The following is a 12,673-nucleotide window of genomic DNA, read 5'->3' as shown; positions in this document are numbered from 1 at the left end:
GGAGCTGGAAACAGGGAGAGACAGTCAGACAGACTCCTGCATATGCCCGACCGAGATCCACCCGGCACGCCCACCAGGGGCGAAGCTCTGCCCACCAGGGGGCGATGCTCTGCCCCTCCGGGGCGTCGCTCTGCCGCGACCAGAGCCACTCTAGCGCCTGGGGCAGAGGCCAAGGAGCCATCCCCAGCGCCCGGGCCATCTTTGCTCCAATGGAGCCTTGGCTGCGGGAGGGGAAGAGAGAGACAGAGAGGAAGGGGGGGTGAAGAAGCAAATGGGCGCTTCTCCTGTGTGCCCTGGCCGGGAATAGAACCCGGGTCCCCCGCACGCCAGGCCGACGCTCTACCGCTGAGCCAACCGGCCAGGGCCGTGTTGTTGTTTTTTAATTGCAAAAAAAAATATGTACTGGTAATAGTTTCATCAATGCAGCATTGTATGAACCAAAAAAATAGTAGTGTCCTCTCCTCTCCTGTGGAGGAACCCAGTATGAAAGCGTTGTGGGTTAGCCATGGATGTGCTGGTTATCTACACATGCACGTATATCCATATCTATCTACAGATTATGTGTTATATAAAACTATGTTAATTACATAATGGTGATAAAACATATATAGTGTTTTCCCCATTACAAATAAGTATATGGAAATACAGTTATAAATTATAGAATGCCACACTGAAAATGAACATTGATCAATTGCTAACTCTATGCCAGATGCTGTCCTTGACGCTTTTTTTGTATTAATTTATTTAATCATTTTGCACATAATCCTCAAAACAACCCTATGAGATAGGAATTATCCCCAATCTACAGATGACACAGGTTAAATGACTTGCCACAAGTCACTAAGTGCCAAAGCGGAGATGCAGCCGTGCAGTTGGTGACAGAAATTGTGATTGAAATGACATACAGCCCTGGCTGGTTGGCTCAGCGGTAGAGCGTCGGCCTAGCATGTGGAGGACCTGGGTTCGATTCCCAGCCAGGGCACACAGGAGAAGCGCCCATTTGCTTCTCCACCCCTCCGCCGTGCTTTCCTCTCTGTCTCTCTCTTCCCCTCCCACAGCCAAGGCTCCATTGGAGCAAAGATGGCCCGGGCGCTGGGGATGGTTCTGTGGACTCTGCCTCAGGCGCTAGAGTGGCTCTGGTCGCAACATGGCGATGCCCAGGATGGGCAGAGCTTCGCCCCTGGTGGGCGTGCCGGGTAGATCCCAGTCGGGCGCATGCGGGAGTCTGTCTGACTGTCTCTGTTTCCAGCTTCAGAAAAATGAAAAAAAGAAAAAAAAACAAAAAAAAAACAAATGAAATGACATACAATACTGCCTTCAGTTAGCTCAGCCAGCCCCTACTGTGGGCGTCTGGGCTGTTTTTTGACCTTGTACCTAAATCTCAGTGCTCTGGCATTGGCTGTGACTTTGATCTGACATGGTTACCCCTCCGATAAAAGGGCAGAAAATGCAGGCCGATCTCAGGCTTTGGGCACATGTAATACTACCTTGGTGTTTTATTTTGTTTTTTCCTTAATCTTGTATCCTGGGCATATTTTCAAGTCAGTTGGTGAAGCTGTACCTCTACTTTTTCGAGACTGCGAAGTACAATTATTAATTACAGAATGCCTGCTTCCTTAGGGTCTGGTGAGGTCCTGAATGACACGCTGGAGGGCGTTCATACTGTGGACAGTGCCCCCGTCACGGACACTGGCTCGGGGGATGGGCCTCTTCTTCACGTCACTGAAGAGGTGAGTGCATGGGGAATTTCATTTGATAAGTCAGCGGCCAATTTGTTTGTTTATTTCAGACCTGATGGCAAATTGTATTGGGCACCATAGAGAACCATGAGAGTTTTAGGCGAACGTGGTGGAGAGGAGACTGCCTCCCTGCTGGGACGGAGGAGGCAGGAGGGCCAAGGCCCCAGAGGCTCTCCAGGGATGCACCTGGACAGGGGGAGGAGATACAGCTGGTCTCCATACCTGCAGGGGGATGGATGCTAGGTCTTCACCTCGGTACCCGCCTCCCCCCTGCCCAGTTGTGAAGATGCATAGCCTCTGCCACTCTTTGAGCCCCTTCAAGATGGAATCAGATTAACTGCATGTGTGTTCACTCTGTGGTTGGGTAATTGGCTTTTATACCCCGCAAAGCCAATTTTTTAAATGCTGGACCCAGTTGGGTACCAAAGTAAAATAAATGTATTTTTCTCACAGTGGCCTCTGCTAAAATCCCGCAGGGTCAGTTCATTCTTTCCTTCTTCCCGCTATTCTGGGATGCAAAGTCAGACATTCTCATACTCTCCCAGTCACTATATGACAATAACCTATTTTTACAGGTATTTTCAAAGTCCAGTCCCGCATAATATAAAAAATTCAGTCCCTTTGTCTCCCAAAGTCCAAGGCATATATATCCAGCTCACCAAAAGGCTCGTAGTGAGGAAGAAGGAGGGGGAAAGCTATGGCACACTTAAAATTCTCTCCAAAGAAATCCTTACTCTCCCAAAAAGAGAATTCTTCTCTTTTTCTTGTATAGAGACAGGCGATGGGCTAGTGCTTGGGGAACTGATCTCACGTTATTGTCTGTTAGCCTGTCCCACACAATAGGCTGAGTTCCTTCTTTAAGCGTGTGGTGGGCGCCTGATGACGGTGGAATTACATTAATACGTACTTGTACAATTATTTGGTTAATTATACTTAATTACAAAGCCTTTTGGGACTTTAGCTGAAGTTTCACCAGAAAGAGTCTCATTTTAAAATCTCTCTGGCTTTTTTGGACAACGATTCTGCAAGGACTTAATATGTTACATAAAAGAAGGTTCTGTTGTCTTCATATCTTCCTTATAGGCTCTGAGAAGTCCTACACAAGGAAATCTGTCTAACTTTGACCAGCTTTTAGTACCCAAAAGAGCTTTGTTTTGCAGATCAGAACAAAACAACCCCAAAATTATTTAAAAAAACAAAAACAAACAAACAAAAAAACCACCTTGGGAAACGGAGGTAAAATATACTGTCGTCCATTTGGTGGCACCAGCGGCCAGAGCTGCTCTGTTTGTTTCCTAAATCTGCTCTGTGAGCTTCAGAAAAGCCTGTGTAACTCCAAGGAAACGAGGAGACAGAGAAGCAGGCGTCTAGCCTGAGAAGGCTGAGGAGGACGGAGATGCTGCCTGCATGTCTCGAAGTGCTGTCGTGGGCAAAGACATCCAACTTGTCCTTATGGCTTCTGGACGGGCAGGTGGGGGAGGTCCCGGGGAGGCACATGCGTCTGGAGAGAAGTGTCAGAGCGGGGGTAGGCTGATTCAGAAGGCAGTGATCTCCAAGCCCCTGTCGTGAGCAAGCAGGTGGCTGGCGGTCTCTCCTGTCCCTGGAATGCTGTCATCCTAGGACTGTCATGGGGCTGGGGTGACACCCAGAGAAGAAAGTGCTTTGAGGGAAAGAAGCTATGGAAGGGCGAGTTGATAGAGGGGTGGGGACTGTCTGCCCTCCAGGCACAGGCGCGCCCGTCAGGGCCGTGGGCCGGCGACATGTCCCTCGTGGTGCTTTTGTTTCAGGGTCCACATACTAAAGAAGGTTTGGCAGCAACAGCAGTGGCTGGAGGAGCCACGGTGACAGTCAGCCCCGCCTGGGAAGCCGAGGTGGCCGTCAGCACTGCGGGGGAAGCAGAGGCAGAGGCCGGCAGCATGGCCACCGGGGAGCCCACCCTCGACATGTCTACCCCGGACCCCGGGGAAGAGGTCCGTCCAGTAAGCAGCACGGGGTTCATGCTCCATTTCATCTGCTTCTGGGGGATGGTGGCCATCGTGGGTGGGGGCCGTCATTGGCCTTTCTCATCTGTCTGCAAAATGCAGTTACAGCCCTGGAGGGCCAAGTTCGAGTGGACAGTGATATGGAGGCTGAGCCATCTGTTGAGTCATTCAGCAGAGGTTGATGTGGTGCTGCGCTGAGCTGGGCATCAGGTAAATAGGGTAGACTGCTTCCTGGGGACAGAGGAGATGCACGTGGGCCTCTGGCAGCACCAAAAAAGGGGGCCAGACCCCAGACTCGTGGGCCCAGGAAGCCCTCCTGGGGAAAGATGCTGCAGGTGAGACCAAGGGGATGTTTCGAAGTGGCCTAGCCGCTGGGAGTGAGACAGGAGTTCCGGGAGGTGGACCAGCAGGGACAGAGGCCTGGAGGCATCAACCTGAGCTTACCGAGACCTAAGGAAGAGCAGTCTGCCACCTGCGGGGCCAGGAGGGAGCGAGGGCAGGCAGGGAAGCGTGGCTGCAGGGCCTCGGAGTCTGAGAAGCCATGAGAAGGAGCCCAGGTGTCCCTCAGAAATGGGGAGTTGCTGAGGGCACTAAAGACGGAAATGATGTGGTCAGAGTGTTTTAGAAAGACCACCGGACCCTGAGTGGAGGAAGGAAGGGGGCAGCAAGCCTGGAGGGGGGCATGGCTTGGAGGCTGTGTCTGGTTCCGGGTGAGGGCAGCAAGCCTGGAGGGGAGCACGGCTTGGAGGCTGTGTCTGGTTCCAGGGGAGGGCAGCAAGCCTGGAGGGGGGCACGGCTTGGAGGCTGTGTCTGGTTCCGGGGGAGGGCAGCAAGCCTGGAGGGGGGCACGGCTTGGAGGCTGTGTCTGGTTCCGGGGGAGGGCAGCAAGCCTGGAGGGGGGGCACGGCTTGGAGGCTGTGTCTGGTTCCGGGGGAGGGCAGCAAGCCTGGAGGGGGGCACGGCTTGGAGGCTGTGTCTGGTTCCGGGGGAGGGCAGCAAGCCTGGAGGGGGGCACGGCTTGGAGGCTGTGTCTGGTTCCGGGGGAGGGCAGCAAGCCTGGAGGGGGACACGGCTTGGAGGCTGTGTCTGGTTCCGGGGGAGGGCAGCAAGCCTGGAGGGGGGCACGGCTTGGAGGCTGTGTCTGGTTCCGGGGGAGGGCAGCAAGCCTGGAGGGGGGCACGGCTTGGAGGCTGTGTCTGGTTCTGGGGGAGGGTGGTGTTGGCTCTCGCTGGGTTTGGTTAACAATGTCAGATCTTGGTGAGCTGGACCTGTCAGTGACGACTGGTGACCTTGGGGAGGGATGTGAGTGATGGAAGGCAGAAGGCACTGAGCTGGGAGAGAGAGGCGAGTAAGTGGTCAGTGAGGCTGGCTAAGCCCTCCCACTAGAAAGCTGTGCATCCCAGGACCCAGGACCTGGGTCTTGTCCCAGCACTAAGCCTTGGGCACTCAGTGGAAGCTTCACTCTCAGGCGTATGGCAGGTAGATGGCAGGGACTGTGATGAGCACCAGCCCCTGAGGTGGCCAGGGAGGAGCAGGATGAATGCACAGGCACCTCTGTCCAGGGCACTCACACCTTGGGTGGTGGGTAAGATGAAGGTTTCTGTGTGGGTGCCACAGTCAGGGCAGTGGTGTAGGGTGAGGTCGTGGATGTGCAGATGTGTTGGAGGTGAGGGAGCAGCAGGAGGCGGATGTGGGTTGAGGGGGGCTGGCTGGCTGCCCCAACCCCCAGCCATAGGGCTGTGGATCGCTCACCTGATCTCCCTGATGTCTTCCTATTCAGAGTCCAGATACTGAAGAAGGTTCGGCAACAATAGCAATGGCAGAGGCTGAGATGCCCACCAGCACTGATCCGGAAGCAGAGGCCGAGAACGTGCCCACGGGGGGACCAGCCCTCTTCATGTCCACCCAGGGGTCTGGGGAAGGGGTCACTCTGGTAAGGTGCTGAAAGGTTCAAGTCATGGCTGGGGGCAGACCTTCCCTTCTTAAAGGGCCAGTCTTCATTCTGTTCAGCAAATCCAGAGGAGTCTGAACGAGTTGGGGGCACCTTCTTGACCAGATACTCCCTCCTGAGGGAGCGTGTGGTGAAGCCTGGCAGCCCTTGGGGAGCGAGCTGGGGGTGGGTGAGTCAGGGAGGTGGGGGCGAGTCCCAGGGGCCTCCACCTCCACCAGCAGGGGTCGGGTCAGGGAGGGGGAGTGCTGGGCTCTGCTTAGAAAAGGTGACGGGGGCTCAGCCACGGCCTGTTTCTGGGCAGGGGTACAGGTTGTCACAGGGCAGTGGAGGGTCAGGGTACAGGCCGCCCCCGCGGGTCCACAAGCACATCCAGGACTTCTCAGCCCTCTCCTTAAGTGTCGTGGGGGCACTGCCCCCAGCTCCCGAAGGCAGGACACAGTGTTCCAGGACACTGGCGAGCCTGTCCCTACAATGTCACTATAATGAGTATCCTGTGAATTCTTCAAGCTCGGCAGCTTTAAACCCAGGCTCCTCGTTTCTGCTCCTTTTGAGTTCTAAGCGAAAATGAATGGGAACATCATCCCCAGTCCTAATCCAGGATTCTCTTCCCTCTTCTTCCTTCCCCACATCTCATCAACCACCAAGTGTTCTTGATTTCTCTGCCTAGACACATGGTGGACCCACCCCCTTCTATCCCTCTCCAGGGCCAGCACCATGCCCTGGGCTGAGCCAGCTCTCCCCAGCCCGGGCAATGGCTGAGACTCATGCCTAGCTGATTCTACCATCTCCCCTGACTCCTCCTGGGGGGCAGTCACCCTGAAGATCCCGCTACCCTACTGACCTACCAGGTTTCCAGGCTGTGGCCTGGCCAGCGTCCCTGACCAGGCCTTGGGCCCCGCTCTCCTCAGCTTTGGGCCCCTCAGCCTCACTGGTCTTGCAGCTTTTCAGCCTCTTCTTGCCTCAGAATCTTCCCATACCAGCTCCTCCCCTGCTCAGTTCCTCTTACCTGTCGGCGTTCAGCTCTGCACCACTTGGTCTGGGAGATGCCAGCCCAGATGGTGCAGTCTCTCCCCCACACACATTCGTGGTCCCTGCACTTCTCCTCAGAAGGTCTTATCACAGCTATCATTCACAGTAAACTTGGTCAATAGTTCATTTCTGGCTCCCTCCCAGACTGTAAGCTCTGTGAGGCAGGGATTATATACATCTTTTCATCAATCTATCTTCACCCCTGCAAATGGCGGGTACTCGAAGCATATTTGCCGAGTGAATGATTGGAGGGAGTTGTCAGGCCGTCAATACCAACAACACTGGCCTTCGAGATCATTCCACACGTTTGCTCCCAGCCTTTCACCTCTGACCTAACGTCAACCCAGTGAAACTTGACAGTGGGGAGGGTATGCCCTCACCAGCTGATGGCTCTCCAGGCCACTGGGCAGTTATATGGATTATAATTATTATTAATGAACCTGAGGGTCACCACCACCTTCTTGTCCTTCTTCTTCTCCTTTCTCTCTCATCCCTCGTACTTCACAGCCTCATTCTCCCACTTCTTTAAAGGCAAAGCCCTTGTCACAGGGTGAGGAACTAGGCATCAGGTCCCCATTCTGCCAAGTCTTGACTCAGTAGGAACTAGACCTTAACTAGCAGGGCTGTCTGGTGACAGAAAGGCCACCTGCGGCCGTGGTGAGTGTCCTGTCCCCTGTGCTGGAGGGGACCCTGGGAGATGGAGAGGACAACCTGAGAGGTCTTAGATGAGCAGGGGAAGGGCGCTATGGCCATGCCAGCTATCTGGGGCCCCTGGCAGTTTTTTCCTTAAAGTCACACACCCACCATCCAGGGGCATGGACCAAGTGGCATGGCCCCTCATGCCAATTTTGTTCCAGGGTCCAGTCAGTGAAGGAAGTTTGGCAACAGCAGCTGCCGCTGAAGAAATGTCCCTCAGCACTTGTGAAGACGAGGAGGCCAGCGGGGTTCCCACCAGTGACCCTCCTCCTGTCATAGCCACAGCAGCCCCTGGGCAAGCGGTCACTTTTGTAAGTGTCTCCTGGCATTCTCTGTGGCTCACCAGGGGCCAGCATCCTGAGGCAGGAGCAGAGGCAAATGCACATTCAGCTTGTGAGAGCGCCTGTGTGGGGGGTGGGGATGCACTAATGGCGGGGAGGCAGGATGCTATGGAGGGAGCGGGACAGAGGGTCAGGGAAGCAGATGTGTGTCCCAACCCTGCTACCTCCTAGCTCTGTCCAGGAAGAACTTTTTCAGAGAGAATGGAAAGTAGGAGGGGGTGGCTGGGAAGGGGGCAGTGAATGCCCCATCACTGGGCCCGGGGGCTTAGAGGAGATGGGTATTTGAGAAGGAGATTACGAGTCTGTGTTTCTGTGAATGTGCTGGGGGCAATGACGGTTGTAGGTAAAAATGTGTTGTGAAATTAGGCTATTGCCATAGAAATGCCAGTCACCAAAACTCTCTGGCAGGCAGCAGTGTGCCCGTGGCGTTGTGGATGAGGTGACGTCATTCCTCATGTTGGCTTTGCTTTCAGGGTCCTGGTGATGAAGACATAGCAGCAGCCACAGCGGAGGAGCCCCTTGCCACGGCTGATGCAGAGGGGTCGGGCAGCGCGCCCCCCGAGGCGGCTCCACTCCCCATGCCCACGGTGACTCCTGAAGCAATGGTCACTCCGGTCACTCGGGTGAGTGGTGTAGAGACGTGAAGATTTGACTTGGCCGGTCTTTCAGAGCAGAGAAAGAAAGGCTGACATCCTGGGGGGACCCTGTCCCTGGCTCTCTCAGAGCTGGGTTTTCCTTTTGATTTGCAAACCGCCCACTTTGAGCACTTGAGGGACCTCCGGCCTGGAAACACGGGAGGAAGCTGGAGTTTGTAGAGGAAAAAGCAAGAGGTAAAAATCTAGGGCACCTGGTCACGTGTCCTACGTGGCTCTTAAATTGAAATAGGAGTTTTCTGACAGGCAGAGCCGACCAAAGATGCAAAGGCCCATCTGAAGTGTCAGGAGACTCCCGTCCCAGAGATGGGAAGCCCACAGGACGGGGCAGGGACAATGGGAGCATTAGAGGCGGGCGGGGAGGTCGGTTCCCTTCCAACATGCGCTTCTGTGATCCTGGCTTCACCTGTGCAACCTCACGCAAATCCTGTCTTTTCTCCGGGCCTCATTTCCTGTCTGTAAAGGAGGGTGGCTGGGAGGTCAAATCATTATAACAATCATGTTTTATATGTCCCACCTCCTACTGCCATCTTTTTGGAGCAGAGCAGAGAGGTAGGCTGGAGTGGTTTAAAACAAACCCCAAACGTTGTGTCATGCAGCTCAGACGTCCTCTAATGTGTGTCGCTAATAGGTTGATCTGGACCTTATTTTCCCCTTACCCACATGTCGTCCATCTAACAACATTAACAATGGTTCTTTCCTATTGTCTAATACCGTTGTTTAAAAAGTCTTTTTATTAACGTTTCTTTGGATAATCGGGATCCAAAAAAGGGCTGCGCGTCTCCTTTGGTTGATGTGTCTCTTCAGTCTCTTTTCATCTCTGGTTGTCTCCCCTCTTCTTATTTTAGCCCTTGACTTGTTGAAGAAACTGGGTCAGTTGTCCTTAGGTCCTTTGTGTTTTCTGCTTTGAGAAGTTGGCACTTGGTGAGGGTGTGGTGAAACCAGCTATGCTGGTGGGAATGCAGACGGATTTATTACTTCTGGGGAGATTTTTGTCAACACATATATTATACTAACAACCATAAAACTGCATACTGTTGACCCAGAAAATTTTGTTCTGAGAACCCATCGTAAAGGATGTCTGATATGTAAAAAAGCTTTGTGTATAAAGATTTTAATCTGTGTGGTCCATTGTAGAAAAAAAAAAAAAAAAGAACATGGTTTAACTAGCCAACAGGCATTAATTGAATTAAAGTATATTTAAATAATGGAACACATGCAGCTTTTTAAATTATGCTTATTTGGAGTATTTAATGATGGAGGAAATACCATACAATGTTAAGTGAAAAAAAGCTGATTATAAACTTGAGCAAACTGTGTGGTCTTAACTATTTAAAAATAGCATGCAAAAACTCTGAAAGGAAACACCTACCTCAATGTTAGCAGTTGTCGCCTCAAAGTGGCTGAACTGTGAGGGTTGTTAGGTTCCTCACCCATTTTTGTGTTTCTACCATCCTCTTGGCTTTTACAGAGGGTTTTAAAAGCTCTGAGAAGAGAGGTGTGTGTGTGTGTGGGGGGGGCTGTAAGGCTGAAAGAAAAAGGTGAATAGGAGACATGAACACTCAATACTCCATCCTGGCACATGTATTATTTGTGGGGGTCACCCTTGAGTGTCAGGAATGAGTGAAGGATGAAAATGGATGCCCTGATTCCTGAGCAGATGGTTTAAATGTACAATAAGGACAGTCAAGAGAGCATCTACTCTGAAAAGTCTTTAGGATCACTTTAAATCTCAGAGTCAGGTCCTGGCCGGTTGGCTCAGTGGTAGAGCATCGGCCTGGCGTGCAGGAATCCTGGGTTCGATTCCCGGCCAGGGCACACAGGAGAAGTGCGCATCTGCTTCTCCACCCCTCCCCCTCTCCTTTCTCTCTGTCTCTCTCTTCCCCTCCTGTAGCCAAGGCTCCATTGGAGCAAAGTTGGCCTGGGCACTGAGGATGGCTCCATGGCCTCTGCCTCAGGTGCTAGAATGGCTCTGGTTGCAACAGAGCAATGCCCCAGATGGGCAGAGCATCGCCCCCTGGTGGGCATGCCGGTTGGATCCCGGTCGGGCGCATGCAGGAGTCTGTCTGACTGCCTCCCCATTTCCAACTTCAGAAAAATACAAATAAATAAATAAATAAATAAATAAATAAGTCTCAGAGTCACCCAAGGCAGTGGGCGAGAGGGCCACTTGCTGGACATCATAACTGTGATAAATTTCATCTCTCTCTCTTAGTTTGCTCAGGAATAAAATGGGCACCATACTACTTAAGTCTTAGGTTACAGTGAGGATTAAATGAGTTAGTACATGGAAAACTTTACCTGGCATATAGTACATGCTCAATAAATTAGACTTATTTGCAGATGAGCCCCGGAGAGGGTTAAGGGTTTGCTCAAGGTCACATAGCTCCTAGGAGTTGAGTAAGGGTGAGTCTTTCTGTCTGAACTTTCTACTTTAGTTTTCTGCAATGTCCATAACCACACATTTCCAGAAGTTGAACAGCGAATCTCACTGTGGACCCAGTGAGGTCATTCCGTGTCTAAGGTCATTTGATAAACAATTATCAATAGCCTATTATCTGCGGGGTGCAGGTGACATAGCAGCAGCTCAGTATTCGATAGACACAAGAAGGGTGTTTAGGGGATTTTCTTTTGTTCTTTGGTGGAATTGATGGCATCCCACAAGTGTGCACTGAGTGCATTGTCAGCGTCCGATCTTGTGCTGAACACTGGGCATCTAGGGGTGTCTCAGAATTGGGCTGACCCTGGGAGAGTCCTAGTCTAGAGTGGCTGATGGACCACACACACCTGAGCTTCAAGTCAGGTGGTCCTGACACCAAGTGAAGACCTCAACAAAGGCCAATGGGAACACAGAAGAACGAGAGATAAATTCTGTCTGAAAATGGGGTGGGGGAGGGCTTCATGGAAGAGGTGACCATGGAACTGTGCTTTGAAGGATGGGTAGAGATTTGAGAAGCAGGAAAGGAGGCTGAGGAGACGTGAAAGCATGCTGTATGTTTGAAGGCCAGCTGCATGTGGCAGGAGCTGGGAAGTGGTGAGGGAGGAGGGTAGAGTGGGAGAAAGGGCCGGAACAGAAGGTGGGAGCAGAAGTTAATAAATCCATGGAATTTGGGGAAACTTTTGGTGACATGGCTGTCCTTGGGGAGTGGCAGTTGAAATCCACTGTAAGACTTTCTTTTCTCTGCAGGTGGGAGTGGAGGCTGAGGGCTCTGGCCTGGGCTGGGGCTCCGACATTGGCTCTGGCTCTGGCTCTGGTGACCTGGGGCACAGGGAAGAGCTGCTAAGAGTAAGTGAGAAGGGCGACGTGGCCTGGATCTGGATGGCCATCACAATGATCGGGAGGGAGGGATGCACAGGGCAGACACCACATGAAACCAGATTGGCCACAGTCAGTAATTGTTAAGGCTGACAGTGGGCTCCTGGGAGTTCGTTATATTTTTCCCCCTTTGTATATCATTGTAGACATTTTTTCCACATCCGTCAGCTTTGTTTTGTTTACAGTGAGTGTGAGCCTGAGTTTATACTCAGGAGCTCCACTGTACCACCTGCTTGTTTTTCCTGGTAGCCTTGCCCAGCAGGTGTGTCCCTGACCTTCACCTCTACAAAGTGGGTCACCCCACCCCGACCCTCACCCATTACAGAGGTCTCCTGGCCTTTTCTCTAGGTAGCATTTCATACTTTGACTTCCAGACTCTTCTTGAAATCTTCCCTACCCTGAAGTGACCCCCTCCCAACTTTCCCACACCATTTCTCCCTCTGGTGTTTCTCGCTTCCCGGGCCTTCTGCCCGAGACTGGGCCCACACTGGGCTGTCTCTAGGTGCTCCCCGGGAACACCTCCCTTCTCCAGCCCCAGCGGGCACCACTGTCCCCGGCCCCCAACCTCACGGCCATCTCTCCCTCTGAGCCCCTGTGCTGAATCCCACATGGATGGCTCCACTCAACTGCCCCTCTGCGCAACCTTCATGACAGGGTGGGAAGGCTTTTAAGATTTACTTTGTGGGTCTTCCAGACTGATGGGATTGGCCAACCAACACAGAGGGTAAAGAGATTAGCATATTGCAGGAAGGTTTTTAACAAGAGTTAACACAACAGGCAGTTTTTGATTGACTCCTCAATTAATCGAAAAACTAAATTAACCAGCACACCTCTGAGAATTCCAATGAGTTGGGGTTTTGGGTTTTTTTTTTTGTATTTTTCTGAAGTTGGAAATGGGGAGGCAATCAGACAGACTCCCGCATGCGCCCAACCAGGATCCACCCGGCATGCCCACCAGGGGGCAAT

General features: G+C 52.4%; 1 protein-coding gene across 1 annotated transcript in view; it reads left to right on the top strand.

Annotated features, from left to right (window-relative positions):
• Nucleotides 1-12,673, top strand: part of COL15A1 (collagen type XV alpha 1 chain) — a 104,910-nt gene that overhangs the window by 49,314 nt on the left and 42,923 nt on the right. Inside the window, exons 8-13 of the mRNA XM_066256660.1 lie at nucleotides 1,621-1,730; nucleotides 3,527-3,718; nucleotides 5,502-5,654; nucleotides 7,559-7,708; nucleotides 8,212-8,361; nucleotides 11,579-11,677. Of these exons, the coding sequence (XP_066112757.1) occupies nucleotides 1,621-1,730; nucleotides 3,527-3,718; nucleotides 5,502-5,654; nucleotides 7,559-7,708; nucleotides 8,212-8,361; nucleotides 11,579-11,677 (854 nt within the window). The remainder of the gene's footprint in view (nucleotides 1-1,620; nucleotides 1,731-3,526; nucleotides 3,719-5,501; nucleotides 5,655-7,558; nucleotides 7,709-8,211; nucleotides 8,362-11,578; nucleotides 11,678-12,673) is intronic.

Source organism: Saccopteryx bilineata, chromosome 2 (assembly GCF_036850765.1).
Source record: "Saccopteryx bilineata isolate mSacBil1 chromosome 2, mSacBil1_pri_phased_curated, whole genome shotgun sequence".
Classification (NCBI taxonomy): domain Eukaryota; kingdom Metazoa; phylum Chordata; class Mammalia; order Chiroptera; family Emballonuridae; genus Saccopteryx; species Saccopteryx bilineata.
This window is presented reverse-complemented; position numbering and strand designations above follow the sequence as displayed.